Source organism: Pelodiscus sinensis, chromosome 2, assembly GCF_052426305.1.
Source record: "Pelodiscus sinensis isolate ZL-2025 chromosome 2, ASM5242630v1, whole genome shotgun sequence".
In the NCBI taxonomy this organism is placed as follows: Eukaryota; Metazoa; Chordata; order Testudines; family Trionychidae; genus Pelodiscus; species Pelodiscus sinensis.
In genome coordinates, this window is record NC_143053.1 from 264482480 (window position 1) to 264507704 (window position 25225).

A 25225-nucleotide genomic window follows, 5' to 3' on the forward strand; every position below is an offset into this window, starting at 1 on the left:
GGGGAGGGGTCTGTGGCGGGCAGCGGGGGGGTTCCATGGCGGGGGGCGGGGAGGGGTCAGTGGCCGGCAGAGGGGCATGGGGGTTCCGTGGCGGGGGGCGGAGAGGGGTCTGTGGCCGGCAGAGGGGCGTGGGGGTTCCGTGGCGGGGGGCGGGGAGGGGTCTGTGGCCGGCAGAGGAGCGTGGGGGTTCCGTGGCGGGGGGCGGGGAGGGGTCTGTGGCTGGCAGAGGGGCATGGGGGTTCCGTGGCGGGGGGCGGGGAGGGGTCTGTGGCCGGCAGAGGGGCGTGGGGGTTCCGTGGCGGGGAGCAGGGAGGGGTCTGTGGCTGGCAGAGGGGTGTGGGGGTTCCGTGGCGGGGAGCGGGGAGGGGTCTGTGGCCGGCAGAGGGGCGTGGGGGTTCCGTGGCGGGGAGGGGTCTGTGGCCGGCAGAGGGGCGTGGGGGTTCTCTGGCGGGGAGCGGGGAGGGGTCTGTGGCCGGCAGAGGAGCGTGGGGGTTCCGTGGCGGGGAGCGGGGAGGGGTCTGTGGCCGGCAGAGGGGCGTGGGGGTTCTGTGGCGGGGAGCGGGGAGGGGTCTGTGGCCGGCAGAGGGGCGTGGGGGTTCTGTGGCGGGGAGCGGGGAGGGGTCTGTGGTGGGGAGGGGTCTGTGGCCAGCAGAGGGGCGGGGGTTTCCGTGGTGCGAGGCGGGGAGGGGTCTGTGGCCGGCAGGGGAAGCGGGGGGGTTCCGTGGCCAGCAGAGGGTGGGGGGGTTCTGTGGTGGGGGGCGGTCTGTGGCCGTCAGTGGGTGGGGAGAGGTCTGTGGCCGGCAGAGGGGCGGGGGGGTTCCGTGGCGGGGGGCGGGGAGGGGTCAGTGGCCGGCAGAGGGGCGTGGGGGTTCCGTGGCGGGGGGCGGAGAGGGGTCTGTGGCCGGCAGAGGGGCATGGGGGTTCCGTGGCGGGGGGCGGGGAGGGGTCTGTGGCCGGCAGAGGGGCGTGGGGGTTCCGTGGCGGGGGGCGGGGAGGGGTCTGTGGCCGGCAGAGGAGCGTGGGGGTTCCGTGGCGGGGGGCGGGGAGGGGTCTGTGGCCGGCAGAGGGGCGTGGGGGTTCCGTGGCGGGGGGCGGGGAGGGGTCTGTGGCCGGCAGAGGGGCGTGGGGGTTCTGTGGCGGGGGGAGGGGAGGGGTCTGTGGCTGGCAGAGGGGCGTGGGGGTTCCGTGGCGGGGGGCGGGGAGGGGTCTGTGGCCGGCAGAGGGGCGTGGGGGTTCCGTGGCGGGGAGCGGGGAGGGGTCTGTGGCTGGCAGAGGGGCGTGGGGGTTCCGTGGCGGGGAGCGGGGAGGGGTCTGTGGCTGGCAGAGGGGCGTGGGGGTTCCGTGGCGGGGGGCGGGGAGGGGTCTGTGGCCGGCAGAGGGGCGTGGGGGTTCTGTGGCGGGGGGCGGGGAGGGGTCTGTGGCCGGCAGAGGGGCGTGGGGGTTCTGTGGCGGGGAGCGGGGAGGGGTCTGTGGCCGGCAGAGGGGTGTGGGGGTTCCGTGGCGGGGGACGGGGAGGGGTCTGTGGCCGGCAGAGGGGCGTGGGGGTTCCGTGGCGGGGAGCGGGGAGGGGTCTGTGGCCGGCAGAGGGGCGTGGGGGTTCCGTGGCGGGGAGCGGGGAGGGGTCTGTGGCCGGCAGAGGGGCGTGGGGGTTCCGTTGCGGGGGGCGGGGAGGGGTCTGTGGCTGGCAGAGGGGCGTGGGGGTTCCGTGGCGGGGGGCGGGGAGGGGTCTGTGGCCGGCAGAGGGGCGTGGGGGTTCTGTGGCGGGGAGCGGGGAGGGGTCTGTGGCCGGCAGAGGGGCGTGGGGGTTCTGTGGCGGGGAGCGGGGAGGGGTCTGTGGCCGGAAGAGGGGCGTGGGGGTTCCGTGGCGGGGGGCGGGGAGGGGTCTGTGGCCGGCAGAGGGGCGTGGGGGTTCTGTGGCGGGGGGCGGGGAGGGGTCTGTGGCCGGCAGAGGGGCGTGGGGGTTCCGTGGCGGGGAGCGGGGAGGGGTCTGTGGCCGGCAGAGGGGCGTGGGGGTTCTGTGGCGGGGAGCGGGGAGGGGTCTGTGGCCGGCAGAGGAGCGTGGGGGTTCCGTGGCGGGGAGCGGGGAGGGGTCTGTGGCCGGCAGAGGGGCGTGGGGGTTCCGTGGCGGGGGGCGGGGAGGGGTCTGTGGCCGGCAGAGGGGCGTGGGGGTTCCGTGGCGGGGAGCGGGGAGGGGTCTGTGGCCGGCAGAGGGGCGTGGGGGTTCCGTGGCGGGGAGCGGGGAGGGGTCTGTGGCCGGCAGAGGGGCGTGGGGGTTCCGTGGCGGGGAGCGGGGAGGGGTCTGTGGCCGGCAGAGGGGCGTGGGGGTTCCGTGGCGGGGAGCGGGGAGGGGTCTGTGGCCGGCAGAGGGGCGTGGGGGTTCCGTGGCGGGGAGCGGGGAGGGGTCTGTGGCCGGCAGAGGGGCGTGGGGGTTCCGTGGCGGGGAGCGGGGAGGGGTCTGTGGCCGGCAGAGGGGCGTGGGGGTTCCGTGGCGGGGAGCGGGGAGGGGTCTGTGGCCGGCAGAGGGGCGTGGGGGTTCCGTGGCGGGGAGCGGGGAGGGGTCTGTGGCCGGCAGAGGGGCGTGGGGGTTCCGTGGCGGGGAGCGGGGAGGGGTCTGTGGCCGGCAGAGGGGCGTGGGGGTTCCGTGGCGGGGAGCGGGGAGGGGTCTGTGGCCGGCAGAGGGGCGTGGGGGTTCTGTGGCGGGGAGCGGGGAGGGGTCTGTGGCCAGCAGAGGAGCGTGGGGGTTCCGTGGCGGGGGGCGGGGAGGGGTCTGTGGCCGGCAGAGGGGCGTGGGGGTTCCGTGGCGGGGAGCGGGGAGGGGTCTGTGGCCGGCAGAGGGGCGTGGGGGTTCTGTGGCGGGGAGCGGGGAGGGGTCTGTGGCCGGCAGAGGAGCGTGGGGGTTCCGTGGCGGGGGGCGGGGAGGGGTCTGTGGCCGGCAGAGGGGCGTGGGGGTTCTGTGGCGGGGAGCGGGGAGGGGTCTGTGGTGGGGAGCAGTCTTCCTGCTAGAACCGACCCCCCCCGTGCAGTGCAGGCTGGAGACCCCCCCCTTACTGCTAGAGCCGACCCCCCCATGCAATGCAGGCCAGAGACCCCCCCTTACTGCTAGAGCCGACCCCCCCATGCAATGCAGGCTGGAGACCCCCCCCCTTACTGCTAGAGCTGACCCCCCCATGCAATGCAGGCTGGAGACCCCCCTTACTGCTAGAACCGACCCCCCCAGCGCAGTGCAGGCTGGAGAGCCCCCTTACTGCTAGAGCTGACCCCCCCCATGCAGTGCAGGCCAGAGACCCCCCCCTTACTGCTACAGCCGACCCCCCCATGCAATGCAGGCCGGAGACCCCCCCCTTACTGCTAGAGCCGACCCCCCCATGCAATGCAGGCCAGAGACCCCCCCCTTACTGCTAGAGCCGACCCCCCATGCAATGCAGGCTGGAGACCCCCCCCTTACTGCTACAGCCGACCCCCCATGCAATGCAGGCCGGAGACCCCCCCCTTACTGCTAGAGCCGACCCCCCCATGCAATGCAGGCCAGAGACCCCCCCCTTACTGCTAGAGCCGACCCCCCCATGCAATGCAGGCTGGAGACCCCCCTTACTGCTACAGCCGACCCCCCCCATGCAGTGCAGGCCAGAGACCCCCCCCTTACTGCTAGAGCCGACCCCCCCATGCAATGCAGGCTGGAGACCCCCCCCTTACTGCTAGAGCTGACCCCCCATGCAATGCAGGCTGGAGACCCCCCCTTACTGCTACAGCCGACCGCCCCATGCAGTGCAGGCCGGAGACCCCCCCCTTACTGCTAGATCCGACCCCCCCATGCAATGCAGGCCAGAGACCCCCCCCTTACTGCTAGAGCTGACCCCCCATGCAATGCAGGCCAGAGACCCCCCCCTTACTGCTAGAGCCGACCCCCCATGCAATGCAGGCCAGAGACCCCCCCCTTACTGCTAGAGCCGACCCCCCCATGCAATGCAGGCCAGAGACCCCCCCTTACTGCTACAGCCGACCCCCCCATGCAATGCAGGCCAGAGACCCCCCCTTACTGCTACAGCCGACCCCCCCCATGCAGTGCAGGCTGGAGACCCCCCCCTTACTGCTAGAGCTGACCCCCCATGCAATGCAGGCCAGAGACCCCCCCCTTACTGCTAGAGCCGACCCCCCATGCAATGCAGGCTGGAGACCCCCCCCTTACTGCTACAGCCGACCCCCCCCATGCAGTGCAGGCTGGAGACCCCCCCCTTACTGCTAGAGCCGACCCCCCATGCAATGCAGGCTGGAGACCCCCCCCTTACTGCTACAGCCGACCCCCCCATGCAATGCAGGCCAGAGACCCCCCCTTACTGCTAGAGCCGACCCCCCCCATGCAATGCAGGCCAGAGACCCCCCCCTTACTGCTAGAGCCGACCCCCCCATGCAATGCAGGCCAGAGACCCCCCCCTTACTGCTAGAGCCGACCCCCCATGCAATGCAGGCTGGAGACCCCCCCCCTTACTGCTAGAGCTGACCCCCCATGCAATGCAGGCCGGGGACCAGCCCCCCCGTTATTCCTAGGGCCGACCCCCCAGGCAGTGCAGGCCGGAGACCAGCCCCCCCGTTATTCCTAGGGCCGAACCCCCAGGCAATGCAGGCCGGAGACCAGCCCCCCCGTTATTCCTAGGGCCGACCCCCCAGGCAATGCAGGCCGGAGACCAGCCCCCCCGTTATTCCTAGGGCCGAACCCCCAGGCAATGCAGGCCGGAGACCCCCCCGTTATTCCTAGGGCCGACCCCCCAGGCAATGCAGGCCGGAGACCAGCCCCCCCGTTATTCCTAGGGCCGACCCCCCAGGCAATGCAGGCCGGAGACCCCCCCGTTATTCCTAGGGCCGACCCCCCAGGCAATGCAGGCCGGAGACCAGCCCCCCCGTTATTCCTAGGGCCGACCCCCCAGGCAGTGCAGGCCGGAGACCAGCCCCCCCGTTATTCCTAGGGCCGAACCTCCATGCAATGCAGGCCGGAGACCAGCCCCCCCGTTATTCCTAGGGCCGACCCCCCAGGCAGTGCAGGCCGGAGACCAGCCCCCCCGTTATTCCTAGGGCCGAACCTCCATGCAATGCAGGCCGGAGACCAGCCCCCCCGTTATTCCTAGGGCCGACCCCCCAGGCAATGCAGGCCGGAGACCAGCCCCCCCGTTATTCCTAGGGCCGACCCCCCAGGCAATGCAGGCCGGAGACCAGCCCCCCCGTTATTCCTAGGGCCGACCCCCCAGGCAATGCAGGCCGGAGACCAGCCCCCCCGTTATTCCTAGGGCCGAACCTCCATGCAATGCAGGCCGGAGACCAGCCCCCCCGTTATTCCTAGGGCCGAACCTCCATGCAATGCAGGCCGGAGACCAGCCCCCCCGTTATTCCTAGGGCCGACCCCCCAGGCAATGCAGGCCGGAGACCAGCCCCCCCGTTATTCCTAGGGCCGACCCCCCAGGCAATGCAGGCCGGAGACCAGCCCCCCCGTTATTCCTAGGGCCGACCCCCCTGTGCTTAGAAGCAGCGCCAGGCCAGGGTGGGCGTTTTCGGAAGTCTCTGCTCTCTGTCCGGCGCCGCTTCCCCGTGGGCCCTGGCGACGGCGGAGCATGGCTCTACCGATCCCCCTTCCAGCGCCTCGCCCAGCCCCCGCGGTTGGGTCAGGGGCTCTGCTCTGAGCCGCCTGCCCGGCTCGGGGCCCCTGGCACGGGGGGCCCAGACTTGGTGCTGCTGCGCTCTGTGGGGCCCGGCAGGGGGCCTCACGCTCCCTCGGGGCTGTCTCTGAGAGCGGCCGAGAGGCTGCCAGCCCACAGGCCTTCCCTCGCTCCTCCACGTGCCGCCGGCAGGCCCAGAACCAGGGAGGACGGCTCTCGGGCTCCGGGCCCACGCTGGGAAGGGAAATTACATTGCAATTGCCATTTGCATTTTCCAATCAATACGCGACTTCACAATTAAGTTTGGTGTTAAAATTCTTGGGGAAAAGTGAGCGGAAGGGAGATTTGTGGAGTGAACGAGTCCTCCGGGGGCCATCGCGCTCCCTGCCTCATTACACGGCATATTGCTGCTGCCGCTGCTCCCGCGCACCACCCAGCGCGCAGGGGAGGGAGGCGCGGGCCGGCCCACGGCGTCCCTCCCGCTTCTCCCTGCCCGTGACAGGCCCCGGGAAGGGGCTGGGCCGGGGGGGAGCACTTTGAGGTCTCCAGCCCTTTGGAAGTGGAAACCCCCCCGTTTGTGATGGTTGCACCGGGGTTCCCGTGTGGCTGCTGCATCTCGTCTGGGCGTTACCCCTTCCCTCCTTCCATCGCCGGGCGGGCTGCGTGTGGGACAAGGCGCCCGCTTGGGTTGGGCCCCACTCTCTCAGGAGATGGAAAAGCTGGATCCCCCGGCGGGTGTAGGGCCAGGCCCCCCGGTCCTCAAAGCAGAGACCTCGTCCTGCCGGAACAGGGAGCCAGGCACCGCCCACACTGGGGTCCCAGGAACCCGGGCCAGAGCTGCCGCCGCCCGGCCTTGTCCCCAAGCCCACGGGGGGCACCTCGCCAGAGAGCCGTGCTCCCGTGGCCCCCGTCACGCCCGCTAAATAGAGCACGTCCAGCGGGCGCGGCTCCACGGGGAGGGTCTGCAACCCCCGGCCCCTTCTCCGCCACACTGCTCCCGGCCCAGCCCTGTCCTCAGTGCCTGTCCTGGCAGTGCCGCCGTGTCCGGCTGTGGCGGGGGGCCTGTCCTCAGTGCCTGTCTTGGCAGTGCCGCCGTGTCCGGCTGTGGCGGGGGGCCTGTCCGCATTGCCTGTCTTGGCAGTGCCGCCGTGTCCGGCTGTGGCGGGGGGCCTGTCCTCAGTGCCTGTCTTGGCAGTGCCGCCGTGTTCGGCTGTGGCGGGGGGCCTGTCCTCAGTGCCTGTCTTGGCAGTGCCGCCGTGTCCGGCTGTGGCGGGGGGCCTGTCCTCAGTGCCTGCCTTGGCAGTGCCGCCGTGTCCGGCTGTGGCGGGGGGCCTGTCCTCAGTGCCTGCCTTGGCAGTGCCGCCGTGTTCGGCTGTGGCGGGGGGCCTGTCCTCAGTGCCTGTCTTGGCAGTGCCGCCGTGTCCGGCTGTGGCGGGGGGCCTGTCCTCAGTGCCTGTCCTGGCAGTGCCGCCGTGTCCGGCTGTGGCGGGGGGCCTGTCCTCAGTGCCTGTCTTGGCAGTGCCGCCGTGTTCGGCTGTGGCGGGGGGCCTGTCCTCAGTGCCTGTCTTGGCAGTGCCGCCGTGTTCGGCTGTGGCGGGGGGCCTGTCCTCAGTGCCTGTCTTGGCAGTGCCGCCGTGTCCGGCTGTGGCGGGGGGCCTGTCCTCAGTGCCTGTCTTGGCAGTGCCGCCGTGTCCGGCTGTGGCGGGGGGCCTGTCCTCAGTGCCTGTCTTGGCAGTGCCGCCGTGTCCGGCTGTGGCGGAGGGCCTGTCCTCAGTGCCTGTCTTGGCAGTGCCGCCATGTCCGGCTGTAGCTGGGGGGCCTGTCCTCAGTGCCTGTCTTGGCAGTGCCGCCGTGTCCGGCTGTGGCGGGGGGCCTGTCCTCAGTGCCTGTCTTGGCAGTGCCGCCGTGTCCGGCTGTGGCGGGGGGCCTGTCCTCAGTGCCTGCCTTGGCAGTGCCGCCGTGTCCGGCTGTAGATGGGGGCCGGGCCGGGCGAGGGGCCCGTACTCAGTGCCGGACCGTTGCGTCCGGACTCATCGTCATCCAGACTTTTCAAGCACAGCAGGGACGGTGACACGTGCCCGTTTCGAGGCTTGAATTTGGGTGTGTAGCGAATATTAGCAGGGCCTGGCTGGAGGAGCCGGCTCGTCACGCTGGCAGGGCAGTTGGAACCCCCTCCCTAGCGGGGCTCAGGGACTCTTTCCGGTGGCTCCTAAGCCCAGCCCCGAGCGCCGGCTGAGCTGTTCCCAAGCGATCTGCCAGGGATCTCCGGACACTTCGCCGCCGGCCAGGCCAGTCCCGTGGCTGATCCCCTCGTGGTGAGCGCTCGGGACCCTGTTGTGGGCTGACGGCGCCGGTTTCCAGCCTTGGAATCCCGCTCTGCCTCGGCCGGGGCAGAGCTCTCCAGCTCTCCGAGAGCCGATCCAGTCGCCGTGAGTCACTCGCCGCCGACAGGCTTCCCAGCCGCTAGCGAGCCCCGGGCTCCTCCCTGAAGCTTTCCCAGCTTGTCAGCAGCCTTGCGACGTGCGGACGCCAGCATGGCGCAGGGTCCAGCCACGGCCGCTCTGGTTCTTGTGCGGAGTCAGCATCCCCTGACGGCCCCGTGTGTGCGCATCCCTGGGCCGCGCTGGCCTTCTCAGCTCCCGCGCCTTCCCTCACGTCCCCGGGGCCCGTGCGCTTGGCAGGCCGCTGGCAGAGCGCTGCGGACGGCTGCGTAACCGGCCTGTCCTGCTCATAAGTCACCAGCCCCTGCTGGCTGCACCCCAGACCACAGCAGCTTCTTGGGCAGGTTTTGCAGCTGGTTGATACAGGTACTGAAGGGAAGGGTCCCAAGAACCGATCGGGACACCTTGGGAAGCTTCCCTTGGTGGGTTGCGGTTCCTTGGCGTGTCACAAGTTTGCCCTCGGCTCAGATCAGCTGTTTGTGTTGCTCGGTAAGAACCGTCAATTGGAATTTCATATAGTGACAAACTCCTTGCGTTGCTGAGCGTGGCGTTAACACCGTTAATTGGGTCAAGGAGGCTCATTGACTCAACCCTAGTCGGGCTCGTCTGCCCAGACTTCCTGGCCAGGCACCGCCGATCGGCATGAATGACGCCGCGGCCCTGATTTCTCTCCAGACGCCGCCCAGCATGGGCGCCTTCAGCGTCAGGCTGCCCGGCCCCCAGCCTCCGGGCCTCCCTTGCCTTTGGAACCCGTTTGCCCAGTCCCCTGGGGAGGTTTCCGAGGCCCGGCCGGCCTCAGCCCGCCGGGCCGGAAGAGGGTTTGCTCCAGCAGGCTCGGCGCAGGACCCTGCCTGGGGAGTGTCCCCTTGTCCCTGCAAACAGCAAGGAAATCGCCCAGCTGCTTCCCAAGGCTGCAGCTGGGCCCGAGCTCCGGGCGGCTGGACGGGCCGGGGGGGGGCGGCCTGGCACGAGGGCCCCACCTCTTCTGCTTCCCCCTTCGGGAGCGCAGAGTCGCCCCCATGCCTGGCCCAGGGACCCAGCGTGGCGGTCGGCCCCCTGCCCGGGGAATGCTGCTACTGGGCGTGGCCCTCGCCGCTGGCCGCCTCTTCCTGCAGCCCCGTCGCTCCAGGAACTGCAGCCTCCGGCCGGCTCACTTCTCGCCAGCCCCTTCGGGCAGGGACCGTCTGCGACGGCGCGTCGGGGACCCCGCCCCCACCCCGTCCTGCAGGGGGCGTGACGGCGCATCGGGGACCCCGCCCCCACCCCGTCCTGCAGGGGGCGTGTCTGCGCGTTAGGGACCCCGGCCCTCACCCCGTCCTGCAGGGGGCGTGTCTGCGCGTTAGGGACCCCGCCCCCACCCCGTCCTGCAGGGGGCATGTCTGCGCGTTAGGGACCCCGCCCCCACCCCGTCCTGCAGGGGGCGTGTCTGCGCGTTAGGGACCCCGGCCCTCACCCCGTCCTGCAGGGGGCGTGTCTGCGCGTTAGGGACCCCGGCCCCCACCCCCTCCTGCAGGGGGCGTGTCTGCGCGTTAGGGACCCCGGCCCTCACCCCGTCCTGCAGGGGGCGTGTCTGCGCGTTAGGGACCCCGCCCCCACCCCGTCCTGCAGGGGGCGTGTCTGCGCGTTAGGGACCCCGGCCCTCACCCCGTCCTGCAGGGGGCGTGTCTGCGCGTCAGGGACCCCGGCCCTCACCCCGTCCTGCAGGGGGCGTGTCTGCGCATTAGGGACCCCGCCCCCACCCCGTCCTGCAGGGGGCGTGTCTGCGCGTTAGGGACCCCGGCCCTCACCCCGTCCTGCAGGGGGCGTGTCTGCGCGTTAGGGACCCCGGCCCTCGCCCCGTCCTGCAGGGGGCGTGTCTGCGTGTTAGGGACCCCGCCCCCACCCCGTCCTGCAGGGGGCGTGTCTGCGCGTTAGGGACCCCGGCCCTCACCCCGTCCTGCAGGGGGCGTGTCTGCGCGTTAGGGACCCCGGCCCTCGCCCCGTCCTGCAGGGGGCGTGTCTGCGCGTTAGGGACCCCGCCCCCACCCCGTCCTGCAGGGGGCGTGTCTGCGCGTTAGGGACCCCGGCCCTCGCCCTGTCCTGCAGGGGGCGTGTCTGCGCGTTAGGGACCCCGGCCCTCGCCCTGTCCTGCAGGGGGCGTGTCTGCGCGTTAGGGACCCCGGCCCTCGCCCTGTCCTGCAGGGGGCGTGTCTGCGCGTTAGGGACCCCGGCCCTCACCCTGTCCTGCAGGGGGCGTGTCTGCGCGTTAGGGACCCCGGCCCTCGCCCCGTCCTGCAGGGGGCGTGTCTGCGCGTTAGGGACCCTGGCCCTCACCCCGTCCTGCAGGGGGCGTGTCTGCGCGTTAGGGACCCCGGCCCTCGCCCTGTCCTGCAGGGGGCGTGTCTGCGCGTTAGGGACCCCGGCCCTCGCCCCGTCCTGCAGGGGGCGTGTCGGCGCGTTGGGGACCCGTCCCTCACCCCGTCCTGCAGGGGGCGTGTCGGCGCGTCGGGGACCCCGCCCCCACCCCGTCCTGCAGGGGGCGTGACGGCACGTCGGGGACCCCGCCCCTCACCCCGTCCTGCAGGGGGCGTGACGGCGCGTCGGGGACCCCGCCCCTCACCCCGTCCTGCAGGGGGCGTGACGGCGCGTCGGGGACCCCGCCCCTCACTCCGTCCACAGCCAGGCGGGGCTCCGCCGGCCGGTCGAACGGAGGGTTATTGCTGCCCCGAGATCCAGCGCCACGCGGGCTCCACGCTGCCACCGGGGCCAGGGCAGAGCCTTAGTGCTCTGGGGGAGGGGTTCACAGGCCCTGAGCCCCTGTCTGGACTTAGTCTGCTCTCTTCACGCCCCTCCAGCCAGGACCGCCCCCCCCAGCCACGGCTCACGCCCCCCCAGGCGGCCCCCCCCGTCTCCGTGCCAGACACCCCGAGTCTCCGCAGAGCAGCAGGGGCGCTGGGGTCACACCCAGCCCGACAGGCAACCAGGGACTGCGAACCAGGGTGAACCCAGGGCCACCAGGGTGGACCCCCCCCCCCGCGTCACATCGTCCCTGTGCCACGCCCCCCCGAGCCCAGGGTTCCCCCGCCCTGCGGTCCACAGCCAGCCCCATCCCACCTGCCTGCGTCCCCCGAGCCTTCCCCGGCTTCCCCGCTCCGGGCTCGCCAGCTCCCAACCGGCTCCTCTCCGGCGGGAACGGGCCGTGCTCCCAGGCCACGAACGCCAGGCCTCCACCCCCCGGGGACGCCCCTTCACTCAGCACAGCCCGGGGAGGGGGTGAAGGCAGACAGCTCAAGAGGAGCCGTGGCCTCCCCCCTGCTCCAGTGTCCCCCTCACGCCCGCCACAGCCCACAGCAGGGCAGGGGCGGCCCTCAGAGCTCTGTGGGTGTTGTCGTGGCTTGGCACTGCGCTCCCGCTCTCCCCTGCCCCTTCACATCGCACCCCGACTCAGGAGCTATGGGCAGCAGTGGGGCCTTAAGGCATTGGGGGAAGGGCCGTGGGCAACCCCAGCTGGGGGAGGCGTGGAGGGAGGGGCCGTGGCTGAGGGAGTGGCGTGTGGATGCTGTGGGCGGCGTTGGGGGAGGGGCCGTGGCGGGGGGTGGCGTTGGGGGAGGGGCCGTGGCTGGGGGAGCGGCGTGTGGATGCTGCGGGAGGGGCCGTGGCTGGGGGAGCGGCGTGTGGATGCTGGGGGAGGGGCCGTGGCTGGGGGCGTGGCGTGTGGATGCTGGGAGAGGGGCCGTGGCTGGGGGAGCGGCGTGTGGATGCTGGGGGCGGCGTTGGGGGAGGGGCCGTGGCTGGGGGAGTGGCGTGTGGATGCTGGGGGAGGGGCCGTGGCTGGGGGAGCGGCGTGTGGATGCTGGGAGAGGGGCCATGGCTGGGGGAGCGGCGTGTGGATGCTGGGGGAGGGGCCGTGGCTGGGGGCGTGGCGTGTGGATGCTGGGGGAGGGGCCGTGGCTGGGGGCGTGGCGTGTGGATGCTGGGAGAGGGGCCGTGGCTGGGGGAGCGGCGTGTAGATGCTGGGGGCAGCATTGGGGCAGGGGCCGTGGCTGGGGGAATGGTATGTGGATGCTGGGGGCGGCGTTGGGGGAGGGGCCGTGGCTGGGGGAGTGGCGTGTGGATGCTGGGGGAGGGGCCGTGGCTGGGGGCGTGGCGTGTGGATGCTGGGAGAGGGGCCATGGCTGGGGGAGCGGCGTGTGGATGCTGGGGGCGGCATTGGGGCAGGAGCCGTGGCTGGGGGAATGGTATGTGGATGCTGGGGGCGGCGTTGGGGGAGGGGCCGTGGCTGGGGGAGTGGCGTGTGGATGCTGGGGGAGGGGCCGTGGCTGGGGGAGCGGCGTGTGGATGCTGGGGGAGGGGCCGTGGCTGGGGGCGTGGCGTGTGAATGCTGGGGGAGGGGCCATGGCTGGGGGCGTGGCGTGTGGATGCTGGGAGAGGGGCCGTGGCTGGGGGAGCGGTGTGTGGATGCTGGGGGCAGCATTGGGGCAGGGGCCGTGGCTGGGGGAATGGTATCTGGATGCTGGGGGCGGCGTTGGGGGAGGGGCCGTGGCTGGGGGAGTGGCGTGTGGATGCTGGGGGAGGGGCCGTGGCTGGGGGAGCGGCGTGTGGATGCTGGGGGAGGGGCCGTGGCTGGGGGCGTGGCGTGTGGATGCTGGGAGAGGGGCCATGGCTGGGGGAGCAGCGTGTGGATGCTGGGGGCGGCATTGGGGCAGGGGCCGTGGCTGGGGGAATGGTATGTGGATGCTGGGGGCGGCGCTGGGGGAGTGGCGTGTGGATGCTGGGGGAGGGGCCGTGGCTGGGGGCATGGCATGTGGATGCTGGGGGAGGGGCCATGGCTGGGGGAGTGGCGTGTGGATGCTGGGGGAGGGGCCGTGGCTGGGGGCGTGGCGTGTGGATGCTGGGGGAGGGGCCATGGCTGGGGGCGTGGTGTGGATGCTGGGGGAGGGGCTGTGATGGACCAGGCCGTGTCTGGGCACAGCTGAGGGCGTCCGCTCAGGGCGAATTGCTCAAATCCGGGGTTCCTTACAGTCCCCCTGACTGGTGACCTCTCCACACAGGCCACAAACCAGTCCCACCGAGCGCTTCAGCAGCCTGCCTGAAGCCTCCCGAGCAAAACCCCTCCGACACCCCAGCAATATCCGTGCCCCAGATGGCCCCGGGCCTATACACAGGTGGGGGGTCCTAGCACCCAATCCCACCTACCCCGGACAAGTTCTGTCCGGTTCCAAGAAACCAGCCACAGATCCCTGGTCAATTTACCCTCTGGACCTTACCCACAAATCACGCTGGGCCAGTCCTTTAGAATCTATATCTAAAGGTTTATTATCACAAGAAAGAAAAGCCTGAGAGTAAGGTTATTAAAGTACAGTACGTTACATGCACCGAATCTCCCAGTTCTCGATGCAGGCTCTAGCAGAGATGTTGCAGCTGCTGGTTTAAAAGTCCTTATTGCACATCCTACGATCAGGATGGGTTCACAGGTCTTCCGGGCTCTTCAATCCCTGCAGTGCTGCCTCTGGGATGAAGTGCTGAGCTGAGAACAAAATGGCATCGACCACATGGCCTCTTTATACTCCTTCCTGGCCTCTTCTTGTATGCAGCAAGTCACCTGGTCAGAGGCCAATCTCTATGTTCCCTGCTGGCTGCTCTCAGGACAGCCCCCATTCTTTGGGTGTGTCCTTGGCCCATTGAGAGCCATTGTTCCACAGGGCCTGGCTGATCAGCCTGTCCATAGCCATGCTTAACCACATTCAGAGAAATATTCAGCTTCCACACAGATTACAGATTCCTATCTACACACACAGGGTATGTCTACACTACCCTCCTAGTTCGAACTAGGAGGGTAATGTATGCATACCGCACTTGCTAATGAAGCCCGGGATTTGAATTTCCCGGGCTTCATTAGCATAAGCGGGGAGCCGCCATTTTTAAATCCCCGCTGCTTCGAACCCCGTGTAGCGCGGCTACACGGGGCTCGAACTAGGTAGTTCGGACTAGGGTGCCTATTCCGAACTACCGGTACACCTCGTTTCATGAGGAGTACCGGTAGTTCGGAATAGGACCCTAGTCCGAACTACCTAGTTCGAGCCCCGTGTAGCCGCGCTACACGGGGTTCGAAGCAGCGGGGATTTAAAAATGGCGGCTCCCCGCTTATGCTAATGAAGCCCGGGAAATTCAAATCCCGGGCTTCATTAGCAAGTGCGGTATGCATACATTACCCCGCTAGTTCGAACTAGCGGGGTAGTGTAGACATACCCACAGACATTATACACTCACATAAATAGCGTACATAAGATCAGCAAACAATAATCTCCCATTCAATACCCCACATGGCTCCCTTTTATACCAATTTCTGGGGCCAACACCCCCACCTAGGGGTGCAGCAGCGATCTGGCTGCTTCCCTCCAATTCGGTAATGTGACAGGGGCCGTGGCTGGGGGAGCGGCGTGTGGATGCTCGGGGCGGCGTTGGGGCAGGGGCCGTGGCTGGGGGAGCAGCATGTGGATACTGGAGGCGGCGTTGGGGCAGGGGCCGTGGCTGGGGGCATGGTGTGTGGATGCTGGGGGAGGGGCCGTGGCTGGGGGAGCAGCGTGTGGATGCTGGGGGAGGGGCCGTGGCTGGGGGCGTGGCGTGTGGATGCTGGGGGAGGGGCCGTGGCTGGGGGCGTGGCGTGTGGATGCTGGGGGAGGGGCCGTGGCTGGGGGAGTGGCGTGTGGATGCTGGGGGAGGGGCCGTGGCTGGGGGAGCGGCGTGTGCATTGGGGTTCCCCTGTCTCCTGCACCCCCGCAGTGGCACGAACAGACTCCCCCAGCCAGTAGAACAGGGAGTTTATTGCCTCTCCAGGGTACAGCCCAGCACAGATGCAATCTGGTTCCAGGAACTGGGGCTAGGAGGCCTCAGTGCCCCCCTAGAGATGGGGGTGGCTGGGCCCTACAATCCCAGCCCCCTCCCCAGGCTGTCTCCTCCCTGCCCCCAGACAGAAACTAACCCCCTCACTCCCAGCCCTGCCCCCGGCCAGGGCAGCATCCCCCTCCCTTTGTTCCTCCCCCTGTGGGGTAGCTGGGCAGACAGGGTGAGACCCCCTTTGCATAGTGACTCCCCCCCGCCCTGCTGGGCCGTGGTACCGACAGCAGCCGGTGGGTCACCCACAGCCCCAGCCTAGAACCAGCCAGGTACCCCCCCACGTCACTGGGACTCTCACAAACAACTCAGGGAACCAGGGAAGCCCATTCCAGGCTTTGCTCTGCAGGCCACATTCCCCTGCCCTGCTCAGGCCGGGTCCCATGAAGGGTGCCAGCCGTGGCGCAGCAGCGGGGGGGAGCAGGGTCCCCAGAGGGGCGCTAGCCATGGGGCGGCAGCAATGGCTGGGTCCCAGCAGGGCGCTACCCATGGGCGGGTCCCAGCAGGGCACTAGCCGTGGGCGGGTCGAGGGCGCTAGCCATGGGCCGGTCCCAGCAGGGCGCTAGCCATGGGGCGGGGCCCAGCAGGGCGCTAGCCGTGGGCGGGTCGAGGGCGCTAGCCATGGGCAGGTCGAGGCCGGTAGCCGTGGGGCGGGTCGAGGGCGCTAGCCATGGGCAGGTCGAGGCCGGTAGCCGTGGGCGGGTCGAGGGCGCTAGCCGTGGGGCGGGTCCCAGTAGGGCGCTAGCCGTGGGGCGGGTCGAGGGCGCTAGCCGTGGGGCGGGTCCCAGTAGGGCGCTAGCCGTGGGGCGGGTCGAGGGCGCTAGCCATGGGCGGGTCGAGGGCGCTAGCCGTGGGGCGGGTCCCAGCAGGGCGCTAGCCGTGGGGCGGGTCGAGGGCGCTAGCCGTGGGGCGGGTCCCAGCAGGGCGCTAGCCGTGGGGCGGGTCCCAGCAGGGCGCTAGCCGTGGGGCAGGGCCCAGCAGGGCGCTAGCCGTGGGGCGGGTCGAGGGCACTAGCCGTGGGGCGGGTCGAGGGCGCTAGCCGTGGGGCGGGTCCCAACAGGGCGCTAGCCGTGGGGCGGGTCGAGGGCGCTAGCCGTGGGGCGGGTCGCAGCAGGGCGCTAGCCGTGGGGCGGGTCCCAGCAGGGCGCTAGCCGTGGGGCGGGTCGAGGGCGCTAGCCGTGGGGCGGGTCCCAGCAGGGCGCTAGCCGTGGGGCGGGTCCCAGCAGGGCGCTAGCCGTGGGGCGGGTCGAGGGCGCTAGCCATGGGGCGGGTCCCAGCAGGGCGCTAGCCGTGGGGCAGGTCCCAGCAGGGCGCTAGCCGTGGGGCGGCAGCGGGGGGCAGGGTCAGCCAGGGCAGGTCTGAGGGCCTCTCTTCTCCCCGGCAGGGCGTTCTCCTGAAGCGCAGCGGCAAGTCGCTCAACAAGGAGTGGAAGAAGAAGTACGTGACGCTGTGCGATAACGGGGTCCTGACCTACCACCCCAGCCTGCACGTGAGTGAGCCCCGGGCTGGCCTGCCGAGGGGGGAGCCGTGGGGTGGGGCGCCGGTCCCGGCTGGGCCTGCCGAGCGGGGCGCCGTGGGGTGGGGCGCCGGTCCCGGCTGGGCCTGCCGAGCGGGGCGCCGTGGGGTGGGGCGCCGGCCCCGGCTGGGCCTGCCGAGCGGGGCGCCGTGGGGTGGGGCGCCGGTCCCGGCTGGGCCTGCCGAGCGGGGCGCCGTGGGGTGGGGCGCCGGACCCGGCTGGGCCTGCCGAGGGGGGCGCCGTGGGGTGGGGTGCCGGCCCCGGCTGGGCCTGCCGAGGGGGGCGCCGTGGGGTGGGGCGCCGGTCCCGGCTGGGCCTGCCGAGGGGGGCGCCGTGGGGTGGGGTGCCGGCCCCGGCTGGGCCTGCCGAGGGGGGCGCCGTGGGGTGGGGTGCCGGCCCCGGCTGGGCCTGCCGAGGGGGGCGCCGTGGGGTGGGGCGCCGGACCCGGCTGGGCCTGCCGAGTGGGGCGCCGTGGGGTGGGGCGCCGGCCCCGGCTGGGCCTGCCGAGGGGGGCGCCGTGGGGTGGGGCGCCGGCCCCGGCTGGGCCTGCCGAGGGGCGCGCCGTGGGGTGGGGCGCAGGTTCCGGCTGGGCCTGCCGAGGGGGGCGCGTTGGGTGGGGCGCAGGTTCCGGCTGGGCCTGCCGAGCGGGGCGCCGTGGGGTGGGGCGCCGGTCTCGGCTGGGCCTGCCGAGCGGGGCGCCGTGGGGTGGGGCGCCGGTCCCGGCTGGGCCTGCCGAGGGGGGCGCCGTGGGGTGGGGCGCGGCCCCGGCTGGGCCTGCCGAGGGGCGCGCCGTGGGGTGGGGTGCAGGTCCCGGCTGGGCCTGCCGAGGGGCGCCGTGGGGTGGGGCGCGGTCCCGGCTGGGCCTGCCGAGGGGGGCGCCGTGGGGTGGGGCGCGGTCCCGGCTGGGCCTGCCGAGGGGGGCGCCGTGGGGTGGGGCGCCGGTCCCGGCTAGGCCTGCCGAGGGGGCACCGTGGGGTGGGGCGCCGGTCCCGGCTAGGCCTGCCGAGCGGGTTCCGGGGCCGGGCCGGGGCAGCGTCCCGCGGGGAGCCGAGCGGGTTCCGGGGCTGGGCCGGGGCGGCGTCCCGCGGGGAGCCGAGCGGGTTCCGGGGCCGGGCTGGGGGGGTCCCGCGGGGAGCCGAGCGGGTTCCGGGGCCGGGCCGGGGGGGGTCCCGCGGGGAGCCGAGCGGGTTCCGGGGCCGGGCCGGGGGAGTCCTGCGGGGAGCCGAGCGGGTTCCGGGGCCGGGCCGGGGGGTCCCGCGGGGAGCCGAGCGGGTTCCGGGGCCGGGGCGGGGCGGCGTCCCGCGGGGAGCCGAGCGGGTTCCGGGGCCGGGCCGGGGCGGCGTCCCGCGGGGAGCCGAGCGGGTTCCGGGGCCGGGCCGGGGCGGCGTCCCGCGGGGAGCCGAGCGGGTTCCGGGGCCGGGCCGGGGGGGGGGGGTCCCGCGGGCAGCCGAACGGGTTCCGGGGCCGGGCCGGGGCGGCGTCCCGCGGGCAGCCGAGCGGGTTCCGGGGCCGGGCCGGGGGGTCCCGCGGGGAGCCGAGCGGGTTCCGGGGCCGGGCCGGGGGAGTCCCGCGGGGAGCCGAGCGGGTTCCGGGGCCGGGCCGGGGCGGGGCGGCGTCCCGCGGGGAGCCGAGCGGGTTCCGGGGCCGGGCCGGGGGAGTCCCGCGGGGAGCCGACCGGGTTCCGGGGCCGGGCCGCGGGAGTCCCGCGGGGAGCCGAGCGGGTTCCGGGGCCGGGCCGGGGGAGTCCCGCGGGGAGCCGAGCGGGTTCCGGGGCCGGGCCGGGGGGTCCCGCGGGGAGCCGAGCGGGTTCCGGGGCCGGGCCGGGGGAGTCCCGCGGGGAGCCGAGCGGGTTCCGGGGCCGGGCCGGGGCGGGGCGGCGTCCCGCGGGGAGCCGAGCGGGTTCCGGGGCCGGGCCGGGGGAGTCCCGCGGGGAGCCGACCGGGTTCCGGGGCCGGGCCGCGGGAGTCCCGCGGGGAGCCGAGCGGGTTCCGGGGCCGGGCCGGGGGAGTCCCGCGGGGAGCCGAGCGGGTTCCGGGGCCGGGCCGGGGGGTCCCGCGGGGAGCCGAGCGGGTTCCGGGGCCGGGCCGGGGGAGTCCCGCGGGGAGCCGAGCGGGTTCCGGGGCCGGGCCGGGGCGGGGCGGCGTCCCGCGGGGAGCCGAGCGGGTTCCGGGGCCGGGCCGGGGGAGTCCCGCGGGGAGCCGAGCGGGTTCCGGGGCCGGGCCGGGGGGGTCCCGCGGGGAGCCGAGCGGGTTCCGGGGCCGGGCCGGGGGAGTCCCGCGGGGAGCCGAGCGGGTTCCGGGGCCGGGCCGGGGGAGTCCCGCGGGGAGCCGAGCGGGTTCCGGGGCCGGGCCGGGGGGGTCCCGCGGGGAGCCGAGCGGGTTCCGGGGCCGGGCCGGGGCGGCGTCCCGCGGGGAGCCGAGCGGGTTCCGGGGCCGGGCCGGGGCGGCGTCCCGTCACTTTCCCACAGTCTTGGCGAGCGTGTGCGGCAGGCCCGGCTGTGCCGCGCGGCGCCAGAGAGAAGGCAGCCATTGGAGCCATTCACACAATCACCTTCTGTTAATTCTATCTGCAACATCAATTAAATTGTTTGTAGAAACTAATTGAATGTGGCTTAATCACACATGGTAATAGCTTTCCAGGCTCTGAACTCGTTGTTAATTCCAGTAATAAAATGAAATGAGAGAGCTGGCTGGGTAATTAGCGAGGAGGCTTGGGGAAGAAATTGCTCTTTTATAGCCTGCCATAAAGGCGGCGTGCTGGTGACCGCTCTCCGGCAGGCAGCCGGCGAGCGCCGCGTTTGTGCTGAGTTAGGGAAAATCCTCCAGCCCCTCTGCGATTCCCTGCCCCGGGCCGTCTCCCGACTCCTCCTCCTCCTCCAGCCTGGGCCAAGGGGGAAGCGTGGGGCAGCAAAGGGGGCCGCTGGCTTGGCTGCTGCTGAGGCGAAGGTCCCCAGGAGAGTGGCGGGTGGGAAGGGGGGGATGTTCCCGGCTGGGGCTAGGGTCTGTCAGGGCCGGGCGGTCAGTGCGGGTTGCCTGGCCCGTACCCCCCCCTCCACCTGCTGCCCTGCGCCGGGGGCCGAGCGGCCGTCGCTCCCAGGGTTGGCCTCTTCCTGAGTTCACAAGCAGATTTACACGGGGACCAAGTCGGCCGTAATCTTTCTGGTGACCTCCTTGTGAACTGGAGCAAACCCGCGAGTTCCTGCAGAACAGAGAGCGGCAGCCGCAGCTTCGCCCTGGCCGGCGGCTGACCCCAGGAGGGGTCACTGAGCCAGGCGCCTCGGTCCCAGAGCCCCTCTCTCCCAGGAGACTCCGGGGGGCTTGCGATGGCCCCTTCCTGGGAGGAGATCACATGAGAACGGCCGGACTGGCCCAGACCAAAGGTCCATCTAGCCCAGCAGCCTGTCTGCCGACAGTGGCCAGCACCAGGTGCCCCAGAGGGGATGGACCGAAGACAATGATCAAGCGATTTGTCTCCTGCCATCCTTCTCCAGCCTCAGACAGAGGCCAAGGACACCATTTTATCCCCTGACTAATAGCCTTTTATGGACCTAACCTCCAGGAAATTATCCAGCTTCTCTTTAAACTCTATTATAGTCCTAGCCTTCACAGCCTCCTCTGGCAAGGAGTTCCACAGGTTGACCACACGCTGTGTGAAGAAGAACTTTCTTTTATTAGTTTTAAACTTGCTACCCATTAATTTAATAACTTTTCTTTATCTGCCCTCTCCACACCACTCATGATTTTATAGACCTCTATCATATCCCCCCAGTCTCCTCTTTTCTAAACTGAAAAGTCCCAGTCGCTTTAACCTCTCCTCATATGGGACCCGTTCCAAACCCCTCATCATTTTAGTTGCCCTTTTCTGAACCCTTTCCAAGGCCAAAATATCTTTTTTGAGGTGAGGAGACCACATCTGTACACAGTATTCAAGATATGGACGTACCATAGTTTTATACAGGGGCAGTAAGATATTCTGGGTCTTATTTTCTATCCCTTTCCTAATAATTCCTAGCATCCTGATTGCTTTTCCGACTGCCGCTGCACAGACGTCTTCAGAGAACTCTCTACCACGACTCCCATCTCTTTCCTGATTAGCTGTAGCTAAATTAGGCCCCATCATACTGTACGTCACACGTGCTTCTGGCCCCGCAGCCCCGACTGCAGGGACTAGCTGGGGGCTGAGCTAGGGGAGAGGCCACAGGAGCTGAGTGTCTGCCAGAGCGGCTCCTGCCTGCAGCCTGGGGCGAGAGCGGCCCGTCGCCGGAATGGGTCCCAGAGAGGAAGGGGGCGCTCCTGGGGCTGCCTCCCAGGAGTGGGGATCTGGGAGAGAGTTCCCACCTCCATGGGAAGGAAGGAACTAGGCTGCCTGGCTCGGGGCATTGAGTCCTGACCCATCCCTGGCTCGGGACGGGGCTGCCTGGCTCGGGGCTGGCATTACGACACATGGAGCCCCCTCACCTCTAGGCCAGCTGCCCGGGTAGCTCAGAGGAGTGTGAGAGGAGCCGGAGGAGGAAGGGGGGCTCGGAAGTGAGACTGAGTTCTGCGCCCGTGCGGTACTTGCGGCCGTCGGGCCGTGGCTCCTGCGCCCGTGCGGTGCTTGCGGCCGTCGGGCCGCGCCTCCTGCGCCCGTGCGGTGCTTGTGGCCGTCGGGCCGTGGCTCCTGCGCCCGTCCGGTGCTTGTGGCCGTCTGGCCGTGGCTCCTGCGCCCGTGCGGTGCTTGTGGCCGCCGGGCCGTGGCTCCTGCGCCCGTGCAGTGCTTGTGGCCGTCGGGCCGTGGCTCCTGCGCCCGTGCGGTGCTTGTGGCCGTCGGGCCGTGGCTCCTGCGCCCGTGCGGTGCTTGTGGCCGTCGGGCCGTGGCTCCTGCGCCCGTGCAGTGCTTGTGGCCGTCGGGCCGTGGCTCCTGCGCCCGTGCGGTACTTGCGGCCGTCGGGCCGTGGCTCCTGCGCCCGTGCGGTGCTTGTGGCCGTCGGGCCGCGCCTCCTGCGCCCGTGCGGTGCTTGTGGCCGTCGGGCCGTGGCTCCTGCGCCCGTGCGGTGCTTGTGGCCGTCTGGCAGTGGCTCCTGCGCCCGTGCGGTGCTTGTGGCCGCCGGGCCGTGGCTCCTGCGCCCGTGCAGTGCTTGTGGCCGTCGGGCCGTGGCTCCTGCGCCCGTGCGGTGCTTGTGGCCGTCGGGCCGTGGCTCCTGCGCCCGTGCGGTGCTTGTGGCCGTCGGGCCATGGCTCCTGTGCCTGTGCGGTGCTTCTGGCCGTCTGGCCGTGGCTCCTGCGCCCGTGCGGTGCTTGTGGCCGTCGGGCCGTGGCTCCTGCGCCCGTGCGGTGCTTGTGGCCGTCGGGCCGTGGCTCCTGTGCCTGTGCGGTGCTTGTGGCCGCCGGGCCGTGGCTCCTGCGCCCGTGCGGTGCTTGTGGCCGTCGGGCCGTGGCTCCTGCACCCGTGCGGTGCTTGCGGCCGTCGGGCCGTGGCTCCTGCGCCTGTGCGGTGCTTGTGGCCGTCGGGCCGTGGCTCCTGCGCCCGTGCAGTGCTTGTGGCCGTCTGGCCGTGGCTCCTGCGCCCGTGCGGTGCTTAAAGCCGCCCGGCCGTGGCTCCTGCGCCCGTGCGGTGCTTGGGGCCGTCGGGCCGTGGCTCCTGCGCCCGTGCGGTGCTTGTGGCCGTCGGGCCGTGGCTCCTGCGCCCGTGCGGTGCTTGGGGCCGCCGGGCCGTGGCTCCTGCGCCCGTGCGGTGCTTGTGGCCGCCCGGCCGTGGCTCCTGCGCCCGTGCGGTGCTTGTGGCCGTCGGGCCGTGGCTCCTGTGCCTGTGCGGTGCTTGTGGCCGTCGGGCCGTGGCTCCTGCGCCCGTGCGGTGCTTGTGGCCGTCGGGCCGTGGCTCCTGCGCCCGTGCGGTGCTTGCGGCCGTCGGGCCGTGGCTCCTGCGCCCGTGCGGTGCTTGTGGACATCGGGCCGTGGCTCCTACGCCCGTGCGGTTCTTGTGGCCGTCGGGCCGTGGCTCCTGCGCCCGTGCGGTGCTTGTGGCCATCGGGCCGTGGCTCCTGCGCCCGTGCGGTGCTTGCGGCCGTCGGGCCGTGGCTCCTGTGCCCGTGCGGTGCTTGTGGCCGCCCGGCCGTGGCTCCTGCGCCCGTGCGGTGCTTGTGGCCGTCGGGCCGTGGCTCCTGCGCCCGTGCGGTGCTTGCGGCCGTAGGGCCGTGGCTCCTGCGCCCGTGCGGTGCTTGCGGCCGTAGGGCCGTGGCTCCTGCGCCCGTGCGGTGCTTGCGGCCATCGGGCTGTGGCTCCTGCGCCCGTCCAGTGCATGTGGCCGTCGGGCCGTGGCTCCTGCGCCCGTGCGGTGCTTGCGGCCGTCGGGCCGTGGCTCCTGCGCCCGTGCAGTGCTTGCGGCCGTCGGGCCGTGCCTCCTGCGCCCGTGCGGTGCTTGTGGCCATCGGGCCGTGGCTCCTGCGCCCGTGCGGTGCTTGTGGCCGTCGGGCCGTGGCTCCTGCGCCCGTGCGGTGCTTGTGGCCGTCGGGCCGTGCCTCCTGCGCCCGTGCGGTGCTTGTGGCCGTCGGGCAGTGGCTCCTGCGCCTGTGCGGTGCGTGGCAGGCCGTGGCTCCTGCGCCCGTGCGGTGCTTGTGGCCGTCGGGCCGTGCCTCCTGCGCCCGTGCGGTGCTTGCGGCCGTCGGGCCATGCCTCCTGCGCCAGTGCGGTGCTTGCGGCCGTCGGGCCGTGGCTCCTGCGCCCGTGCGGTGCTTGCGGCCGTCGGGCCGTGGCTCCTGCGCCCGTGCGGTGCTTGTGGCCGTCGGGCTGTGGCTCCTGCGCCCGTGCAGTGCTTGCGGCCGTCGGGCCGTGGCTCCTGCACCCGTGCGGTGCTTGCGGCCGTCGGGCCGTGGCTCCTCTGCGTGTGCGGTGCTTGTGGCCGTCGGGCCGTGGCTCCTGCGCCCGTGCGGTGCTTGTGGCCGTCGGGCCGTGGCTCCTGTGCCTGTGCGGTGCTTGCGGCCGTCGGGCCGTGGCTCCTGTGCCTGTGCGGTGCTTGTGGCCGTCGGGCCGTGGCTCCTGCGCCCGTGCCGTGCTTGTGGCCGTGGGGCCGTGCCTCCTGCACCCGTGCGGTGCTTGTGGCCGCCGGGCCGTGGCTCCTGCGCCCGTGCGGTGCTTGTGGCCTCCGGGCCGTGGCTCCTGTGCCCGTGCGGTGCTTGTGGCCATCGGGCCGTGCCTCCTGCGCCCGTGCGGTGCTTGCGGCCGTCGGGCCGTGGCTCCTGCGCCCGTGCGGTGCTTGTGGCCATCGGGCCGTGGCTCCTGCGCCTGTGCGGTGCTTGCGGCCGTAGGGCCGTGGCTCCTGCGCCCGTGCGGTGCTTGTGGCCGTCGGGCCGTGGCTCCTGCGCCCGTGCAGTGCTTGTGGCCGTCTGGCCGTGGCTCCTGCGCCCGTGCGGTGCTTGTGGCCGTCGGGCCGTGGCTCCTGTGCCTGTGCGGTGCTTGTGGCCGTCGGGCCGTGGCTCCTGCGCCCGTGCGGTGCTTGCGGCCGTCGGGCCGTGGCTCCTGCGCCCGTGCGGTGCTTGTGGACATCGGGCCGTGGCTCCTACGCCCGTGCGGTTCTTGTGGCCGTCGGGCCGTGGCTCCTGCGCCCGTGCGGTGCTTGTGGCCGTCGGGCCGTGGCTCCTGCGCCCGTGCGGTGCTTGTGGCCGCCCGGCCGTGGCTCCTGCGCCCGTGCGGTGCTTGTGGCCGTCGGGCCGTGGCTCCTGCGCCCGTGCGGTGCTTGCGGCCGTAGGGCCGTGGCTCCTGCGCCCGTGCGGTGCTTGCGGCCGTCGGGCCGTGGCTCCTGCGCCCGTCCAGTGCATGCGGCCGTCGGGCCGTGGCTCCTGCGCCCGTGCGGTGCTTGCGGCCGTCGGGCCGTGGCTCCTGCGCCCGTGCAGTGCTTGCGGCCGTCGGGCCGTTCCTCCTGCGCCCGTGCGGTGCTTGTGGCCATCGGGCCGTGGCTCCTGCGCCCGTGCGGTGCTTGTGGCAGTCGGGCCGTGGCTCCTGCGCCCGTGCGGTGCTTGTGGCCGTCGGGCCGTGCCTCCTGCGCCCGTGCGGTGCTTGTGGCCGTCGGGCAGTGGCTCCTGCGCCCGTGCGGTGCGTGGCAGGCCGTGGCTCCTGCGCCCGTGCGGTGCTTGTGGCCGTCGGGCAGTGGCTCCTGCGCCCGTGCGGTGCTTGTGGCCGTCGGGCCGTGCCTCCTGCGCCCGTGCGGTGCTTGCGGCCGTCGGGCCATGCCTCCTGCGCCTGTGCGGTGCTTGCGGCCGTCGGGCCGTGGCTCCTGCGCCCGTGCGGTGCTTGCGGCCGTCGGGCCGTGGCTCCTGCGCCCGTGCGGTGCTTGTGGCCGTCGGGCTGTGGCTCCTGCGCCCGTGCAGTGCTTGCGGCCGTCGGGCCGTGGCTCCTGCACCCGTGCGGTGCTTGCGGCCGTCGGGCCGTGGCTCCTCTGCGTGTGCGGTGCTTGTGGCCGTCGGGCCGTGGCTCCTGCGCCCGTGCGGTGCTTGTGGCCGTCGGGCCGTGGCTCCTGTGCCTGTGCGGTGCTTGCGGCCGTCGGGCCGTGGCTCCTGTGCCTGTGCGGTGCTTGTGGCCGTCGGGCCGTGGCTCCTGCGCCCGTGCGGTGCTTGTGGCCGTGGGGCCGTGCCTCCTGCACCCGTGCGGTGCTTGTGGCCGCCGCGCCGTGGCTCCTGCGCCCGTGCTGTGCTTGTGGCCTCCGGGCCGTGGCTCCTGTGCCCGTGCGGTGCTTGTGGCCATCGGGCCGTGCCTCCTGCGCCCGTGCGGTGCTTGCGG

The 25225-nt window shown here is 72.0% G+C and overlaps 1 protein-coding gene across 1 annotated transcript in view; it reads left to right on the forward strand.

Moving 5' to 3' along the window:
• Nucleotides 1-25225, forward strand: part of AGAP3 (ArfGAP with GTPase domain, ankyrin repeat and PH domain 3) — a 237354-nt gene that overhangs the window by 119020 nt on the left and 93109 nt on the right. The window contains exon 10 of the mRNA XM_089776874.1: nucleotides 16344-16448. Within this exon, the coding sequence (XP_089633000.1) occupies nucleotides 16344-16448 (105 nt within the window). The remainder of the gene's footprint in view (nucleotides 1-16343; nucleotides 16449-25225) is intronic.